This window comes from Stegodyphus dumicola, chromosome 1 (assembly GCF_044657685.1).
Source record: "Stegodyphus dumicola isolate Sdum_Otavi_A_Nest chromosome 1, ASM4465768v1".
Lineage (NCBI taxonomy): Eukaryota > Metazoa > Arthropoda > Arachnida > Araneae > Eresidae > Stegodyphus > Stegodyphus dumicola.
This window is the reverse complement of record NC_140768.1, coordinates 63,818,780-63,839,293: the sequence shown is the minus strand read 5'-3', so window position 1 is coordinate 63,839,293 and position 20,514 is coordinate 63,818,780. Positions and strand designations below refer to the sequence as shown.

General features: G+C 33.3%; 1 protein-coding gene across 3 annotated transcripts in view; it reads left to right on the top strand.

The window, feature by feature from the left end:
- LOC118199190 (alpha-glucosidase-like) overlaps positions 1-20,514 on the top strand; it is a 49,699-nt gene that overhangs the window by 12,177 nt on the left and 17,008 nt on the right. For all 3 annotated transcript variants that reach the window (XM_085815713.1, XM_035370996.2, XM_085815719.1), the window contains 3 exons: positions 4,393-4,515; positions 6,603-6,718; positions 19,625-19,820. In XM_085815713.1, coding sequence (XP_085671839.1) covers positions 4,393-4,515; positions 6,603-6,718; positions 19,625-19,820 — 435 coding nt within the window. The remainder of the gene's footprint in view (positions 1-4,392; positions 4,516-6,602; positions 6,719-19,624; positions 19,821-20,514) is intronic.

Sequence of the window (20,514 nt, the reverse complement as noted above, 5' to 3'; positions counted from 1 at the left end):
CACTCAGACACTATTGAAACAAATGGTTAGTCTGAAAGTTATTTAACATACTAGCAGTTTTTTGGGCACTGTTCTGTTATCAAGGGGGGGGGGGAAGACTGGATCCAGAAATGTATGGATGTAATTGTTCATGTATGCATGTATATATGTAAGCACAAATGTTATGTGTGTGTACATATTCACATATATGTACACCTCACAAAAAAATGGACAGTTTCATATCTCTACTGGACAGTTTGATCGTTCTACTGGGCGGATTAACGAAATTGAAGTTCAGTTTTTCATGTCTTAGGAAATATATTTCATGTGACTTAGGAAATACAGTGTCTCACAAAAGTGATGGGACACTTGTGCTTTACGAAAGGAAACTGTAGTAAAAAAAATTAGAAAAACATGTAAAAAATTTTGTGGGCGTGTTTCATACTTAAATTTAGTAACAATTATTACATAACATACACTTTCTCAAAATATTAAAATAGTAATTTACTAAAAATACAATTGTTTAGAACGGAGCAAAAAATGGCTCACATAAGTGATGGGACACTTACTTTTCCATCAAATATTTATCCAAAAATTTTACTTCTTAAAATGTTTTAATATTTTGTTGTATTTCCTTTTACTTTTAAAACGTGATTTAATCTTCTTGGGATGGATTCGACTAATTTTTTTGTGATTTCTGGAGTGATTTTACCCCATTCTTCTTGAAGCAATGATTTTGATTGTTGGTTTGAAGAAATGGTGTGTTTGCGAGTTCTTTATTCCAATTCTTGCCAAATATTCTCTATGGGATTTAAGTCTGGAGATTGTGGTGGTGTTTTTATTATTTCAGGACAGTTATACAGCAGCCAGAGTCTAACGTTCAAAGCAGTGTGCTTGGGGTCATTTTCCTGGTAGAATTTAAAATCGTTATGAAGGATCAATTTTTGTGCTGAAGATTTCAAATTTTGATTTAAAATGTCAATATACTTGTACTGATCCATTATACTGTCAATAAAAACAAGATTATTAACTCCAGCGGACGACATACACCCCCATACCATAACTCCTCCTCCACCATGTTTTACTGTTGGCACCAAGTTCTGTTTGCGAAATTCTTGCCTGGGTTTTCTCTACACCAAGATTCTACCGTCAGAACCTAATATATTTAATTTACTCTCATCAGCAAATATAACTTCATTCCAGTGATCAGAGTTCTTATTTATGTTGGATTTTGCGAAAGCCAGTCTGATTTTTCTATTCTTTTCACTTATTTTTTCCCGGCTGCTCTACCGTGATATCCAGCAGATCTAATTACTCTTCTAATAGTCTCAGGATTAACAATTACTCCATATAATGCTTGTAAATCAGCAGCAACTTTAGGAGCACTCATTCTTCGATTTTTTTTAAATATTTTGAACAATAATTCGTTTTATTCCATTGGATAGCTTTGATGGTCGGCCAGGTTTTCTTTTATCCTGAATCATATGATTCTTTTTACATCGCTTAATGATATTGAAACCTGTTGAATGACTCATGTTAACTGTTTGAGCAGTTTCTCTAATAGATTTTCCAGGTTCAATATGCAAATTAATAACTAATTTTCGAATTTCAGGCAAAGTTTCTTTTCGTTTAGTATTCACGGCCGCACAGAGCTAAAAAACACAAAAATTCCGAAACAAACTGGAGAGAAATACTGCAGACAATTTTATAAATTATTGCCAATTGCTTTTAAGTAAAAATAAAAAACCCCAAAAATATTTTTATTGTATTATGTTAGTAGTATCTAATGGTGTCCTTTCACTTATGCGAGCCATTTTTTGCTCCGTTCTAAACAATTGTATTTTTATTAAATTAATATTTTAATATTTTGAGAAAATGTATGCTATGTAATAATTGTTACTAAATTTAAGAATTGAAACACACCCACAGAAAATGTTTACATGTTTTTTAATTAATTTTATTACAGTTTCCTTTTGTAAAGCACAAGTGTCCCATCACTTTTGTGAGACACTGTATATTAGATTTATATACATCATTTTTCTAATATAAGTATTTTAACACAAAATTGCGATTTTTCTGAAATGACATGCCAATGTTTTTCCATATTTCGATTCTACGACTCAAATTATGCCTAAATATTAAATTTTGTAAAATTTGGCGCGAAATTTGCAGAGAAATTCAAAAATTTACCTTGGTGCATTTTCTTCAGAGCCAAGAATAATTCACTTTGTGAACTTCTTAATTTATAACAACCTATTTTCCTTTTCTTTTTTTCATTGTAAACGAGTGAAAAAAGTCATTTTTCATTATTTAAAATAATTTTTACAAAGTGCGAAAACCACATTTGGCATTATTATCGCTTATAAGAAATATGCCAAATTTCAAAACGTGCCAATATGTAAATTCAGGTATATCCTAGGAAATTTTGAATAAAAAACTCTACATTTTTGCAGGTATGCTTAGAAATACATCTACTTTAGGATGATGGTGAAAACTGTATAGGTTTGAAATTTCGAATTCTGGAAGAAGGAATCAAGTAAGTTTAATAAAAAAAGAGATATTAATAAATATGTATCAGATTCAATTAACATTGAGGAGCTAAAATTTTGAAAGCAAATTTTTTAAAAACTACTCATGCAATTTTTACAAAACTTAGCAGTTTAGCTTAATTTGAGTTGTAGAAATGAAATATGGAAAAAAAATTGTATGTTATTTCAGAAAAAGTCTGGTTTTTAGTCAAAATACCTATGTTAGAACAATGCTATATATAAATCTAATATATATCCCGAGTTGCGCTTTTGAGACATGGAAAACACAATTTGAATTTCGTCAATCGGCCATTAGAACAGGAGATATAGAACTGTTGCTTTTTTTTGGGGCGCAGTGTACATACATATTGCGCCAAATAATAATAATAATAATAATAATGCATTCATACATTTCTGAATCCAGTCCTGATAACAGAACAGTACCGTTTTTTGTGCGATTAATAGATTCTCAATAAAGTAGCATAGCTGTAATTTATAATCTTCAATTTAATTCATACTTTACAGCTTAATATAGGAACCACTAGTGACAAGGTGAGTTATTGTCACAAGAGTAAAAGTTCAGTAAGTAACAAACTAAATTTTACTTTAGTCTGCACTTGTGGTTTTTAATTTAGAATAAATTACAGCATGATTGGAAATACTAATTTGCAGACAATAACAAAATAGTTGTCTTAAATTATGTAATACTCATAATAATTAATAATAACTTTAAGCTTACATCCAGTAGACACATGGAAATAATTTAGCTCTAATTACAGAAACTCAAATTCTTGCAAATGCTGAGTTTTGATATTGAAATAAATCATGTATGTAATATTTTTTTAACTTTAATTGTCTGTATTGTAGGAGGGCTATCCAGAAAGTAGATTACGTTTTGGAATAAAAAAATAAACAAAGTATAGGAAACAAATTTTATTATATACAGATGAAAGCCACACTCAAATACTACTTTTCTACATAGTCACCATACAAATTAAGGCATTTATCGTAGCGATGTACGAGCTTGGAAATTCCTTCGTCGAAAAATTCGGCCGCCTGCGCCTTCAACCACTTCGTTACCTTTTCTTTCCTTCCATCTTGCACAAAACTTGTGGTAACCAAGCTTTTCGCTGATGATTTCGTGCAACAAACTTCGCGAAATTTGTGGAAACTCAAAGAAAGTTCCGTTATTGTGAAATTTCGATTTTCACGGACTTTAGCATCGACTTTTTCGAGAAGTTCGGCGGTCACTATGCTGGGTCTCCCACTTCGATCTTCGTCGTGAACATTGGTTCGGCCATTTTGAAATCTTATGACCCACTGACGCACTCCACCTTCAGTGATAATGTTGTCCCCATACACTTCACGAAGCTGCCGATAGATTTCTATCGGTTTACAGTTTTTTGCAGTCAGAAACCTTATTACTGAGCGCACCTCGCAGGATTTTCAATTAACGCAGACATTTCAAACCGTCACAGTATCTGAACGGAGCACAGCACGAACCTCTCACTAGCACGGCTAGATGCAGACTGAGCTGCGCAACGCTCTGACCCCAAGATGGCCGCGCTAGCCCCGCCCCTAGCGGACACAGACGGAAACGTAATCTACTTCCTGGATGGCCCTCGTAATTATGCACCAAATTATGTTGAAAATTGCTGCTAGGAAAAAATTTGACCAAGACAGATTTGTGCATAATTTTTGATAAATATCCTCATTTACTCATATTTGTGTTTCTTAAATATAAATGAACTGAAACTTTACTTAAATATTAATGTTTATGTATATATGCAATTAAACAAAACATATATTTAATTAAATATATTAAACAAAACATATATATAACATTATTGTTTAATGTAATTTCAGTTTTCTTTTTTCTATTAAGAAAGTTCTGCAATTTTGGCTTGAATTGGGTGTAGATGGTTTTCGTGTAGATGCAGCTAGTCATTTTTTTGAAGATGAAAATTTTCTTGATGAACCCATTGCAGAAGATTCAACTGCTAATAGTGTGAGTAAATTTAATATTTCTGTTAGTAAAAGAAGTGCATATAAAAAAGTATAAGATCTACCAAAAAGCTCTGTTCAATAATGTTGTTTCAAGTTTCAACATGCATCCATTGTATGAATTCCAATAAGAAAGAAATGCTACAGAAGTGTGTTGAAGTTTAGTGAAAGTTTTCATTGGAGATGCAGTTTTGGATAGAATGTGCAGGATATCATTCAAAAAACTTGAAGCAGATGATTTTGACCTTAATGATAAGCCTGCCTTTGGGTGGCCATCTTTGATTGAAGAAAATACTGGTAGGATCATGATAGAGCAAGATCCTTTTTGGAGAACACTGGAGACTATGGAAAAGCTTCACTCAGCTCAACACACAATTTGAGATCATATTTAGAAACTATGATTGGTTATAAATATTTCAGATGATTGCCTCATGAGTTAAGTGAGGAAAATTTTCATGATCAAGTGGTCATACACACACCTGTGGTTGCTTGAAACAAAAACAAACCCTTTTTGGAGTAGATGATAATTTGCTGTGAGAAATAGATTACCTACTAAAACAGTGTAAACAGAAAAAAGCATATTGTAATCCCGGTCTACCTGTTTACAGCATCTCTAAATTGAGCATGATAGAGAGAATGCTGTGTATGTGGTGAGGCATCCAAGGGCCAGAACATTATGAGCTTTTGAAACCTAACTAAAAGCTTAGTTTAGACAGATACTGTCAGCAAATGAATGATTTAAACAGAGCATTCAAAGAGGCCAGTGATTATTAAATGGAAGAGCATCATACTGCAACATGATAATGCCAGATCACATGTTGCCTTGGTGACTCATCAGAAAATCGTAGAACAAGGCTGGGAAATTCTGTAGCATCTTCCATGCTCCCCAGACCTAGAGTATCCACTGATTATTACTTACTTCACTCCTTTCAAAATCTTTTAAAGGAAAAAATTGAAAACTGAAGCAGATGTCAGCCAGGCACTGTTTGAGTTCTTCACCTTTAAGAATAAAACATTTTTTAATAATAGTATTTTCAAATTACCATCACATTGGCAAAAGGTCATAAGTGACGATGGAAATTGTGTTGTAAGATAAATATCATTAGAAGTATAAAAAATTTATTATTTTCTTTCACTTCCCAAACAGAGGTTTTCAGTAGACCTTATATTTTCATTTAAAATAAAGAATCATAATGCAAACTGTCAAACAAAAGGCCTTTTGAAAAAAAAAAAAAAAAGTACAGTATAATTTCACAGCTTTTGACTCTGAATTTTGTTTGAAAGCTATTTATGGAAATATTTATAATAATCAGTGTTAAGAACAAAAAAAGGTTCAATTAAATTTTCATTTGTCTTAAATGAAATTCATGTCTTAAATGAAAATTTAATTAAAACTTTTTCGGTTTTTGATCTCAAATGAACCAGGAGAACAAAACATGCTTTTGAAATATATTAATTGACTTTTGTGAAGCTTTAATTCATTTTCCCGTGATGAGTTCTAAATTGGATTTCAGTAAAAGGAGGTTAATTTTTAAATTTGTATATTTTCACTTTTGCATTATTATTTTCCAAGTTTGTTCTAATATGAATTCTTATTTTAATTTTAATTTGTTTAGATGTTGTGTGTAACCTCTTATAATACATGGTTGCAATTATGAATATTGAGGAATTGCCATGCTTTGATTCCAATTTAATATTAACTTTAGACGCTTTAAGTTTTATTTTCCATTAGTAATATACTTGATTGAAGAGAGCATGTGAGCTGTAAATTTTTCACTTTCTAATCTTTTTATTTTAATTGTTTATCTAATTTAATTTAATTTTAGGCATTACATAGTATTTATTTTTTATTTTAATTAAAAAAATATTAAATGTTTGTTAGTTTTTTGTTAATTAATACTTGTTTTTAACTTTAAAGATAGCATCACAAAAATTTCTCCTTTTTTTATATTATAATATTTGAAGAATTATAAATGAAAAGGGAGAAGTAAGCACTGTTTTTCAAGTGTAATAAGCAATATAAAGCAAAATTTGTTTATAACATTGTTATTTTTTGAGATTTTTATTGTATTTTATTTATTTGGAGTACAGGATGAGTATGAATATTTGAACCATATCTATACTAAAGGGCAGAAAGAAAATCTACAGCTTTTAGCTGAATGGAGGGAAGTTTTAGATGACTATGAAAGGAAATCTGGAAAATCAAAGTAAATCTTTTTAAATTCACTTATTTTTGTGTCCCTGTAATGTTATGAAGATAAATCTTTTACATATAAGAGAATGAACATTTCTGTAACTGAAATAATATCACTTCAAACGTGCTGTTTAAATTATATTCAGAAAATAATTTTCAGAAATAAAATTATTTTTAGAAAATAATTGCATATTCACAATACTGTGTTGAGGAATGTCTTCAAGATGATATTCCGACTTTACAGATACTAACTTTAGCATTTAACTTGAAGTAGCTAAGGTTGTACTGAAGAGGAAATGATACTGAATAAAACTTTCTATGATTTTATCTCAATTTTTCTATTGCATTAGGTGAAAACAAAAAAGCATATAAAGTATTTTTTGAAGCTATTTCATTGCATTAATAAAAATAAGTAAGTAGTTTTCATGCAATTCCTTTTAAAAGAAGGAAGTTTATCATATAATACAGACACACATATATACATATGTCATACGTATACGTGTACATATATAAAGGTGGCACTATATTTAACCTTCCTTAAGCCTTTCAAATGTCTAGTATATCTCTTCCATTTATTAATTATTATTTTTGTCGTAATATATTGTATTTTTATGTAATTATCTAATATGTATTGAATAGTTGCTTGAAATATGGGTATGTATATACAGTCAAAAGTCTTTAATTCGGACTCGTCGGAACTCCGGATTATAGATCATCAGTTTAAATCTGGTAAGATGGCATGCAGAAATTGTAAAATTAAAAATATGAAACCGTAATTTATGAAATAAAGAGCAATTATGATCTAAAGGGTATAAAAATTTACAAAAAAAAAGCTTAATATTTATTTGTTTACTTTATTAAACATTTCTTTCAACGCGCGCATGCGTAAAACATACATTATGCATAGCTGAAATTAGAAAATTGCAACCAGAAAACTATTTGATGTGTATTTGTGATATTTATAATGACGAGGAATTTGATTTAAATCGTATCAAAGATGGAGTACATCGAGATCAAATACTAAATTTAGTAAGGAATTATAAGCCGAATAAAATAAAAGCATCTGCCCTGAAGATAAGGATAGTGCTGACAGATAAACTTCCAGTTCATTGCCCACCGTGAGGTCCCCCCCCCCCCCCCGCAGAGCAGCGTGAAATTGATAAACAGATTTCAGAATGGTTAGAGAAACAAAGAATATGCCTTTATCCTTTTTTTTTTTTTTTTTTGCAATAATTCCACTTTTTGTTTGATGCACATCGAAACATGCTTTCGCTTTGTAGATCCTTTGGCAGCTCCAGAATCGGAAATTCTTTTTGACATAATCGAAAGTTCAAGCTTACTTTTATAAATTTGCTCTATCAGTCTGCAAAAAATAATAAGCTGGATCCAGTTAGAAGATTAAGGAACAACACAATCTGCAACATTAACTGAAATAGATAATTAGATAATTTTAGCTTAGCTTATACCGTCCGTTATACATTAAACGTGCATGCGTAAATATATTATGTGCATGCGTAAAGGTAGTATGCACATGGATTAACACTTTAAATAGCAAAAACAGTTTATTCACAGATGATGTAGCATATATGCAAGATATTTAAAGGAAAATTTTAGCCTATTTGCAGTCGTATTTAATGCACAAAAACCAATGAGCTGCATTAGTACCGGGTGGCCATAATTAAACTGACAGTGCTCACAATGTTCTGTAGCGCGATCTATTTGCGAGAATGATGCCACATTTTGTAGGAAGATTAAACAAGATGGGGGACGAAGGATTCCGCGAAAAAACAAATTAGTTCCAAAAGTCACCGCTAGGGGAATATTTGGCGCTGTGTAATAGAAAATAGAGTGTTAAGAAATGCAAATTAATACAGAATAAAATTACCTTTTATTATGCACATTTTCTGATTTAGTTCAAGTGCAATATGGCAACACTTTTAAAAAAGCGTAAATTCTACATAAACACTGATAAAGTCTCGTGATCTGCAGTATCACGTACGCTGAGCAGCAAAAGAAGTTCTTTATTCAAATTTGACATTACATCCATTCGCACAGTGCCAGCTGCTTGGGTTTTAAAAGGCAATGTGTTACATTTCGAAACAATCGGATTGAAAGTTTATGTGCAATGTCTCCTTCTTTAGTCGAGCATGCGTTACTGGTCAAATTCTTTTACTTCAAACAGTGCAATGTGTCAGCCGCTCTTTGTGCTTTTAGAACGCACAAAAAAAATGTGTAAAGGTAACGGTCCTGTGTCAGTTAATGGGCTAAAAGCAATGGTTGCGACGTTTGAGAAAAGAGGTTCTCTGAAGGTTCAGTCAGGCAGAGGACGAAAAACTGTACCACAGGATACAATCGAAGCAGTTGCCACTGCGATTGTCGACAGAGGACCAGATAATATTGCTGCCACCTCTAGCGCTTGTGGAGTAGCTCGGAATATGGATATGCCTTACAGTACGGTATGGGAAATCTTACGAAAGATTATCAACTTCTATCCGTACAAGATCAGCCGTGTACAGGAGTTACTGTACTCCGACCATGATAAGCAATTGACTTTTGCTCTCACCTTTCTCTCCAGAATGGAGGTGAATGATGCTTGGCCATGGAAAATCTTATGGGGAGACGAGGCCCACACTTTTACCTGAATGGAACTGACTGAACTACCCAGAACTGCCGAATTTGGTATGACAAACCACCACATGCAGTCACAGCAATTCCCTTACATTCACCAATGGTAACTGTTTGGTGTGGGTTCACAGTGGAATTTATTGTAGGTCCATTCTTCTATGAGAACATTATCCCGACAGGACCGGAAACCTGTTCTGTTACCGGAGAGAAATATCACCAGATGTTGAACAGCTTTGTCATTCCAGCACTTCAGCAAAGACAATGGGGGAAATCATTTTCATGCAAGATGGAGCCCCTCCACATGTTGCTGTACGGGTGCAACAGATACTACGACAGAAATTCACGACAGAAAGAGTCATTAGCCGCTACTTTCCAACTGCATGGCCACCTCGGTCACCTGATCTTACCCCATGCAACGGGAGATTCCTGCAGACATGTTACTTTCTGCTGTTGTGCATACTGTGCACAGAATGCAATATGTGGTTCGCAACAACAGCAGCCACATTGAACCTCATTTGAATGCAAAATAAAAGGTAATTTCCGTATTGATTTGCATTTGTTAACACTCTATTTTCTATTACACAGCAACAGATATTCCCCTAGCGGTAACTTTTGGAACTAATTTGTTTTTTCGTGCAAATTTGAACTAATTTGTTTCTTCGTCCCCCGTCTTGTTTAATCTTCCTACAAAATGTGGCGTCATTCTCGTAAATAAATCGCGCTACAGAACACTGTGAGCACTGTCAGTTTAATTATGGCCACCCAGTATTTAAAGCTTAGTTGCACATTTCTTGTAGAATAGATATCATAATCTGTAGTCTGTCCTTCAGTACATTGATTTTACATCCTGCTATACACATTCTCTTTTACCATATTTCATAACTAAAAACATAGGACATCAAGTCAAGGGAATCTATAGGTCATTTAATCAAATCACTGTAACCATTTTTATGATCTGGAGAAGTGCAGTCAAGATAATTATAAACAGAATGTATAATACACCGTCCCATGGAAAAGAATCTTGTCTATCAGATATGTAGCGGAAGTTCATCAATAACAAACTGCTGCTCCATATGTAAGTACATGTCTAACATCAAAGTTGGATTTAAAAAAATAGGGTCCAATGATGACTGGTTGTTTTACTTCTTTTTTTAAGGATACAATTGACTCTATCATAAAGTAGTAGTTCCTCTGTGATTTTCTAGTGTATGATACTTATAATCATTGGACTTTGTTGCATGAAGCTGATCTGTCTTATGATGCTGATAATGATGTCTTTCTTTCTATAGCAGAGGTTGATTTTATGAGATGTGCATTGATGATGCTCGTTGTATTAGTTTATGTCCATGATTTTTGGCAAGTGTGTAGAGAAACTGCATAATAGACTTAATTATCACTTTGTGTGCTCTGGCCTTTTGAGTGAGGATCAGTTTGAATTGTCTTTCTAAAGGTCTGCTGAAGACATAGTAGGCGACTGTGCATCTCCCCCTCCACATGGCTCTGTCACTGGCAAGTTCAACCTGCCATTTCCTATTGAGTTGCAATCACGTAAACATGGCTGTCACTATTGATTTTCCCCCCAAGTGTGAATTGCGAGCTTTTATTCGTTTCTTGTTGGCAGAAGGGAACAGTGCAGCATAAATTTATCGAAGAATGAGTCGAGTGTATGGAGTGATGGCGTTATTCGTGAATGATGTCGAACATTTAAAGATGGCCGAACTGATGTGCATGATGAAGGGGGTCAAGGACGCGAGTCTGTCGCCACAGATGACATTGTTCAACAAGTTGACCAAGCAGTTAAGGAAAATTGAAGTTTCGCTATAAATGAATTATTGATGAAATTTCCCTACATTTCAAGATCTTCCCTGTACTCTGTCATTACTGAACAGTTCTGCTACGGAAAAGTTTGCACTCGCTGGGTCTCACAAATGTTGGCTGACAACCACAAAACTCACCAAATGACTGCAGTGTTGAAGTTTTTTTACTGTTACAATACTGATTGAGAAGATTTTTTGAAATCCATCGTGACAGGTGATGAAACATGGGTTCATATGACACGCCGGAAACAAAACGGCAATCACAACAATGATGCACACAAATTTTCTAAAGGGATCCACAAAATTCAAACCAACCTTCAACAACCGTAAGGTTATGGCAACTGTTTTTTGGGACCAAAAAGGTGTGTTGCTTGTGGAGTTTATGCAACCTGAAACAACAGTTAACACAGATTCATATTGTAAAACTTTGTTACGCTTACGGAGAGCTATTCAAAACAAACAAAGAGGCATGCTGACTTCTGGAATTGGTCTGATCCATGACAATGCCCTTCCTTGCAGTGCTAATAAATCCCAATGGCTCATTCAACAATTTCAATGGGACATTTTCGAACATCCACCATATAATCCTGACTTACCACCGAGTGACTTTCATCTTTTCCCTGAACTGAAGCAGTGGCTTGGGGGGGCAGTACTTCAAAAGTAATGCGGAGCTCAAAGAAGCCGTCACAACTCACTTCTGATCATTGGTGGGAACATTTTGTGAAGAGGTATTGCAAAGCTTGTTCACAGATATGACAAATGCCTCAATTATCAAGGTGATTATGTAGAGAAATAACCTGTATTGTACATTATTTTTGCTAATAAAATCTTTTTTTGTAAATTCACCCATCTTTTCTTTATCGGAGGTTGAAAAAAAAATAGCCCATGTACTTTGAGTAATACCATGAAAAAAATCTGAACTTATTATTGTACAGTGTAAGAGTGTTGATGGTGCCAGTGTTCAGTCTCAGAATATCTTAAACTATATTTTCGAATTGTTACAACTGTGCAAGCTTGAGTTTAATTCTTCAAAATAAAAAATTATGATGATCCACAAAAATTCAATAGCATCTCATAATATCGATTTAGCTCTTGGGAGTGACCCTGTTAAAGAAATACATTGGATGAAATATTAGGCGTTAATGTTGGCAATAAATGACCATGGAAACAGCATGTTTCTTGTATATCCTGTAAACTGAAAAACATTTGCACTGCTTTACTGCAGACTTCAAAGAACTATTATGGGGTTGAAACTGGTGTTCTCAAATTGATTTGTAACCAAGGTATTGCATCACTCATTTCCTAGGCCACAAGAACTTCAAGAACTCTAGAATAAAATAAACTGTTAACTTCTTAGAAGAGTTCAAAGACGATTTATCATTTTCACATTAGTATGGGAGGCAGAATTCAACATTTCTGGTTTCCCACCTATCAGTTTAATAATGTCTTAAATGAGCTTGATGTTAAAGATAGACTTTTAAATGACAATCCTTACAGAGCCTTGAATGGGATGCTTCCTATGTTCCTTTTCTGAAGTTTACCTGACCCTTCAGACAGAAAACTTGTTACAGTTGTTAGTTATGATAACAGTGATTTCAAGAATATAGAACTAATGATAGCAAGCTAAGTGGAAGGTTTGGCCTTGTATTACCTATAAGGATAGTATTAAGAATGTAACTGTCTAGCATACCAGATGAGTGTTCTGTTTTCCCGGCCAAACTTCTGAGCTTACATCTTGCTGTTAAAGGGATACAAAGCTTTTGGCATAAGCATGAGATATTTAAATATCTTATTTATACAGATTAACTTTTTTCTACATGATATACTAACAACAGAAAAACTGGTGGTGGAAATTTATTCCATTTTACATATGCTTGAATAAATTGCAGACATTAATTTTATTTATTTTTGAAGTCACAATGGTATTTCCAGTAGCTGACCACTTGGCAAGTGACTTATCGTGATATTGGTTTAATGACACCTGTTCCCTAGTCGTACTGGAAGCATGTTGCTTGGGATAAAACTGTGGTTGACTGGAATGATGAATACCTTGAGTTATCAAAGGCTCAGTGGACAATAGGTTTTTTTCCATCAGTTTTTCAATGTTTTAAGTATAAGCATATTCAACTGTATTGTAAATTAACCCAGATTTTTATTGGTCATGGAAATTCTAGAAATTATATTTTTTTGTTCTAATATCATACCAACAAATTTAGTGCTTGCAGTAATGCTGCAGAAGATGTAGAGCTATCTTATTGCATTGCGAATTATATGTGAGTGCCAGAACTACATTTAAAGTGAGTTTAAGGCATATCTCCATTTACTGGCCTCCTGTTTTCTCTGACCTTGTCAAAAGTTCTGAGACTTTTAATGTCTTGTGCAGTTGTTTAAGCTTTTGTTATTATCATTATTATTTTTATGTAGTATTACATTATTATCTTTTTTATGTATTATTATTTTGTGCATTTATGTATTGTATTATTGTTATAGTATATCTCTTTTGTATTATTTTAGTATTATTACTGTGTTATTATTATAAATTTCTAACATATTCCTTTAAGTATTATTATTGTAGTATTATTACTTATCATATTATACTTTATTATTCTTATTATGATATTATTTGTGCTATTATGTATACATTTTGAGTAGAGTTTGCATTGCTGAATGCAAATAGGCAACCAAAATACCAAAATTAGTATAAAATGCAATCCCGCAGTTACGCCACAAAGCCTTAAAAAGGAACATGCAGGAAATGCATGTTAGTTCACAATCAGCAATAATTCTGCATAATCTGAGATAATGAAAGCAGAAAGGATGAGCCAGAGACACCATGATGAAATGTGTTGGAGAGCTGTCGGCATGTTGAAGGCAGATGCAAGACAATCCACTGTTGCTAGACAGCTGAATGTGCATCACAGTGTCATCAGTAGGTTGTGGAATCATTACCAAAGGGATCAAAACTCCTGTGAAAGATGTACGTCTGGATGCCAGATGATTGCCGCAGTGGCAGATGACTGCTTCCTGTTGCTATGGTCAAGATGCCGTAGATCACTAACAGTGCAACAGCTAAAGTCATATCTCTTCACTACTGCAGGACAGCCCATATCCCACCAAACTGTGTCACATTGACTGCATGAAAGTAGACTGTATCCACCAATACCTGTGATTTGTCTTCTTCCCTTGTCCCCATCGCTTGTCAGAGCACAATTGAATTGGGCCTGTAAACATCGCTGTTGGCCACAAGAGCAGTGGTGCCATGTGCTCTTAACGGATGAGTCTCGGTTTAACATCCATTGTGATTCCCAAAGGGGCAGTGATATGGCGAGAGCTAAGGATGTGCTATCATACACCAAACATCATCAAAAGAGACCATTACAGACTAAAAAGCTTACTTGCATGGACTGGGATAGCAACAAACAACTGAGCTGACCTCTACGATATTCTTGGTGATTCCATCACAGCCATCCAATATCACGATGAAATTTTATACTTTCTTGTGCATCCTTTAATCGCTACAATGGGTACCAACACAATATTTATGGGAAGTAATGCCTGCCTGCATAGAGCTGGAATGGTGTTGAGGTATATGGAGAGTGAAACCACTCCACATCTGCTCATGGCCTGCTAGATCACTGGACCTGAATCCTATAGAGCAGCGGTTCTCAACCTTTTGACTAATGCATACCACCTAAACAAAAATTTAAAATCTTTAGTATCACCACTACAAAGTATACTACCACCACCACTCTTGAACAAACTTCAGATGGCATAAATTTACGAGTATTAGAGAAAAAAACTCAATCAGGATGTTGGGGTTTTAATTTTTGATATTAATAGTTAAAAATACTTTGCTTCTTTGCGTACCACCTACTTTTCTCTTGAGTACCAGCAGTGGTACACATACCACCAGTTGAGAACTCCTGCTATAGAGCATGTGTGGGACATGTTGGGGCAATGGATAGCAGATTGTAATGTGTTGCCAAATACCCTTCATGAGCTCCAACATGCATTATTACAGAAATGGCCACTACTGACACAACAAGTGATCAACAACATTACTGCCAGCTTGCCTTCCTGTTGTCAAGCATGCATTTCAGCTAAAGAGTATCATACCCATTATTAGTATGATGTTTCCATTGCACATTCTTCCAACCGATTTGGTCTTTCACAATGTGATGGTCCTAATGCATGTATTTTTGTATATCTTTGCTCTTTTGTTTGCTATATGGTCTAGAAATGTCACACCAACTTCTTCGTTGATCAATTTCATACATAATCATCAAATATTTTTGTTTTGTGTTTTACCTTTGTTGCTTATTTTTTTAGCAGAATGTATGTTACAAAAATAGCCGTTACTGACACAATAACTGATCTACGATACTATTGCCAGCTTGCCTCCCTGATGTCAAACATGCATTTCAGCTAGAGGGTATCATACCCATTATTAGCATAATGTTTCCATTTTTCTATTCCACAAAGATTTTCCTAATTCCTTCCAGATCTTGATATTATATATTATTGTACTGAATTATTATTCTATCTCTTTTGTATTATTGAGTTATTTACTTACATCTATAAGCCTTGTGGAATAAGAGGATTTTGCAATTGTTCTCTTAAATAAAAAAAAAGAAACATTATGCCTGTGGCATAGCACATCATATGTCCATCTTTAGAGAGTAATGTTTGAGTTCCTGAATGATGTGAATGTTTTTCATACCCTAGAAAATAGCATTATATAATTACATACCCATTTGTATAAAATGTGACTTCATTATTGAATGTCATCAGATTCACAATGTCTGGTGGCATATTCATCCTTTCGATGAAAATTTGGCAATATTCCACACAAACATGCTTTTGAGCCTCTATCAAAGTTTGGACAACTGGGATGTGGTATGATATTGTTCCAATAATTTCTGTCAAGATCCACCAGAATCTTTTTTTTTCAATATCTATGATTACAAAATGTGCAGTCTAGTTGATTTTGTTGGGCTGAAAGTTATGTCTTTGTTTAATACTTCTTGTGTATTTCAAAGGATATAGATTTGGCTGTTTTTATACTGTGCTGTTTTAAAAATTTCTCTTTTTGTTTTTAACTGAGTATGGAGGAAACTGCTGTGGCTTGTTGTGTAACTGCCAAACTCATCTTACTTCTGCCCCTGTTCTTGGTTGTGGTGTACCAAAAGTGAGTCATCATAAATTCAGTGTAGGCACAATATATTGTTAACCGGTTTGGTGGTTTTTTTTCCTGCAAATCATTCAACAAACTGCAGCTGATACGCAATATATATGCATCGAGTTTACAATCACTGCTCTTTGCTCTAGTGTTTTATCTGTTCTCATCATCTGGTCTACCTGTGAAAAGGAAGATTAGTGTTAACATAATATTTATAATTACTGTTAACATAATTTTGACTTTGTATATATAAATCATATTTAATACGATGGTGGGATGAAACGTTTCCTGCCTCACTTAGACATGGTGCTCTCGGAGTTACTTTTAACAAAGGCACTTCAAAGTTATGTCTTTGTTTAATACTTCTTGTGTATTTCAAAGGATATAGATTTGGCTGTTTTTATACTGTGCTGTTTTAAAAATTTCTCTTTTTGTTTTTAACTGAGTATGGAGGAAACTGAAGTGTGAGCTGTGATAAAATATTTTTTTATAAAAGTCTTATCTCCAACAGATATTAAAACTGAGTTAGATGCTACACTGGGGAATCAGCTCCTTTGTTTACAACTTTAAAACATGGGTTACAGATTTTAAAAGTGGTTGTACAAGCACTCTGCATGTGGAGCATTCTGAAAAACCAAAATAATCCACTACAGATGAAAAGTTCACAAAAACATTATGATTGATTGGCAGTTGAAATTTCTAGAGGTTGCTGAGTCTGTTGATATAGCCAAAGAATGAGTATGTCATATTTTAGCTGCTATTTTGGATATGAGAAAGTCGTCAGCAAGATGGGGGCCATATTTGCTGACCTTGCAAAAACTGCAGCGCATGATGATATCAGAGCAATGTTGGACACTATACAACTTAAACGCAACTAACATTTTGCGGCGTTTTGTTGCTGTGAATGAGACTTGGATCCATCACTGTACTCCAGAGACCAAGAAGCATTCAAAACAGTTGACATCGAAGAACAAACGAGCACCAAAAAAGCAAAAAGTGCACCATCTGCTGGAAACGTTATGGCTACTGTTTCGGGGATGCTATGGGAATTTTATTATTGGATTATCTAGAAAAAGACAGGACCATCAATACTGACTATGCTAATCGTTTGGATAAATTCTAAAATCAAATAAAAAAGACCAGGTCTGGCCAAGAAGAAAGTCATGTTTCACTAAGATAATGCTCCTATTCACAAGGCTATCATTGTAATGGCAAAACTTCATGATCTGAAGATTGAAATTCTTCCTCATGCACCCTATTCTCCTGATTTGGCCCCCTCGGACTACTGCATCTTCCCCAACTGAAAAATATTTTGAATAACTGAAAAAAGTTTCTTAACTTTCCTTTTTAATTTAGCTGTTTTCTTTATTCATCCTTAAAATAGTAACTGCTTATAATAAATATCTGTAACTGTGTTATTTAAAAATTAATGTTCTTCATATGATTCTTACATAACACTTATGAAACACGTATGATACAGATACTTGCAAGCTGCCTCAGTAATAATTTTAAATTTGGGAACTGAAACCAAAATTTAACTAACAAAATAAAGCTTAACTGAAATCAGTCTGAAACAGGTGATTAACTTGTCACATTGACATGTCGCATTCCTTTTTGCAGTTACTGTCCAGTGAATATGTCTCTGTATCCTCTTACGTCTCTTTGATCAATTGTTTTATCATAACAATGTAAAGAGGCATAAATGTGATAAAGGGTGGGCACCTGACATGTCACATTCCTTTTCACACTTCCTTCACCAATATCTGAAGCACTAGCTGTAACTTGCAATTTTTCTTAGGCTTCTTCTACATAAAAGCCACATTTTCAAAAGCAGTTTTTAACTGTGTTTTGAGAGATTGATGCCCCTGCATTGACTACAATATGGTTTTAAGAGATTGACCCCATGCATTGACTATAATATGTATCACCTTCAGCACAGATATCAACTTAATTATATCCGAGGTGCTTGCATTTTCACAAGAGGCAATTCTGTGTATCATTTGCTGAACATCTTAGGAAGAGACACTACTGTTTTTCAGAAAAAGACCAAAAGTGTGCTGTACACTTATCTAATTAATAAAGCTATTTTTTATTTTTCAGTTCACTGTCCAATTTCAAAAGAAATCAGTCAAAATACTACTTGTCACTGCTTGAACTTTTGATTCCTTTCAAACATGGAGGTTTTCTGCTTTTGTCGATAACCTTTTGTGCTGCTTTTTAACTGTTGGGTCCATATTTGGCATGAATAACACAACTTGTTCCTTCATTTTTGTAAGCATTAATTTGTGTTCTGGTAATGTTCTGTAACACAATCCAGTTTCACCTCTATTATACATTCCATGTGACTTGCATTCATTTATCAGCCTAGATAAAATGTCCTTTTTTTTTTCCTGCCTCTTTTATTGCAAAATATAGTTTCTGATGAACAATGTTATTTCTGTCTCTCCAACTTGTAAACTATCTTTTAATGACACAGAATTCTCTCCTTGAATTTTAGCAAATTCTATAGCTTTTATAGTGCTAAGAATTCTAGAAATAAGATTTTTTTTTTTTTTTTTTTTTTTTTTTAAATTTTATTGCTTGAAATTATTCTAGAAGAGCAGTTTCAATGTGTTTAAATTTTTCATCATTTTTGCACTTATTTAAAGCATTGTTTATTAGTTTATAACCAAATATATTTCTTTGTTTAAGTAAATTACACTATATTGTTTGGTAATTCTCAGTTTAAATGAAGTTTCTTCCTTTCTGCACTTACCAAGAACATTAAGTTCTTTTAACAATTTATCTCTTTCATTCAAGCTTAAATCTTTTTGTAAGGCTATTTTTTCAACATGCTACAAGTTCAGCATATAATGAATGAAAAAAATGCTGCTTTCAATGCCCAATTTAAATTTAAAATTCATGTTTCTAGCCAGCAGAAAGTTTGCATTTTCTTTTTTCACAGCAGAAAGTTTGCACTTTGTTTTGTTTGCACTTTCTACAATCATGAATTGGCAGACTAAGGCAGTCTGCCAATTCATGATAGTAGATGTAACTGATGCTTTCTTTGCCTTTTCTTCAGTGTACAGTTACTACTTTCTTTCAGTTCAAAGACTATATATGTAAAAATATAATAATGTTTACGCTTAAATAAAAATATATTATGAATTTTCATTTTACTCTGCTTTTTCATCTATAGTATAAAATCTGCTTTTGTGAAACTTAGAATCCCCTCCCCCCATTAAACATAATTTACAGTTGCTTCTCTCCAGTTATGTGATCATTCATGATTTTTTTTTTTTTTTTTTTTTTTTTTAAGGATAATGATGACTGAAGCAATTGAGGAAATTAAAGATGTTATGCTCTATTATGGAACAGCTGATCAGAGACTTGCTGATTTTACCTTCAATTTTCAGTTTTACAAAATGCATCCTGGTTCAACAGGATTAGACCTTTATTGTGTCATTGATGATTGGCTAAAACACATGCCAAAGGGAAAGTATCCAAATTGGGTGGTATGTATAAACTGTTTTTTCCAAGCTTTTAAAATATAAAATGGACTGAAAAATATTTAAATTTGGCATATTATAGAAATATTCTGCAATGGAACTTATAGTTAAAGTACTAAATGTTATATGCTTTATAGTGCAGCAGAATTGTCATAAAGATAATAATTAATAATATTGAAATTTGTAGGAACATTGAAATTGGTCTTGTATTGTTTTTATAAAAGCATATTTTTCTATCAAAATAAAAATATATATATACAATAAACTAGTATTTCTGCATATTTTTATCAATGTTTCTTGGTGGCCGACATTGCTTGAAGTTTTCAAATTTTATCATATAAATTTCATTTTATATAAAAATACAGGAGCATGCGCATCTAACATTTTAATAATTGATATCTTGTAATTGTACTCTTTTAATATCCAGAAAAATCGAAAAAATACAAGAAGTTTCTCGTGCGTGTTTAAAAATCTTATAAAAGCTGGAGGAAAACATCTCAATTCAGTTGTTTTATGAGTTGTTTAGAAAACTTGCTGTTTGCTGTAGCAAATTCGTTGTGAAATCGGATTAACTTTTTCTGTTTTGAATTACCATATTTGACGACATATAAGACGCACTTTTTATCCTAAATTTGGTCTAAAAAATGTTACCTGCGTCTTATACGTGAAGGTAATTGCATTCAATAATTGTTTATTTGGC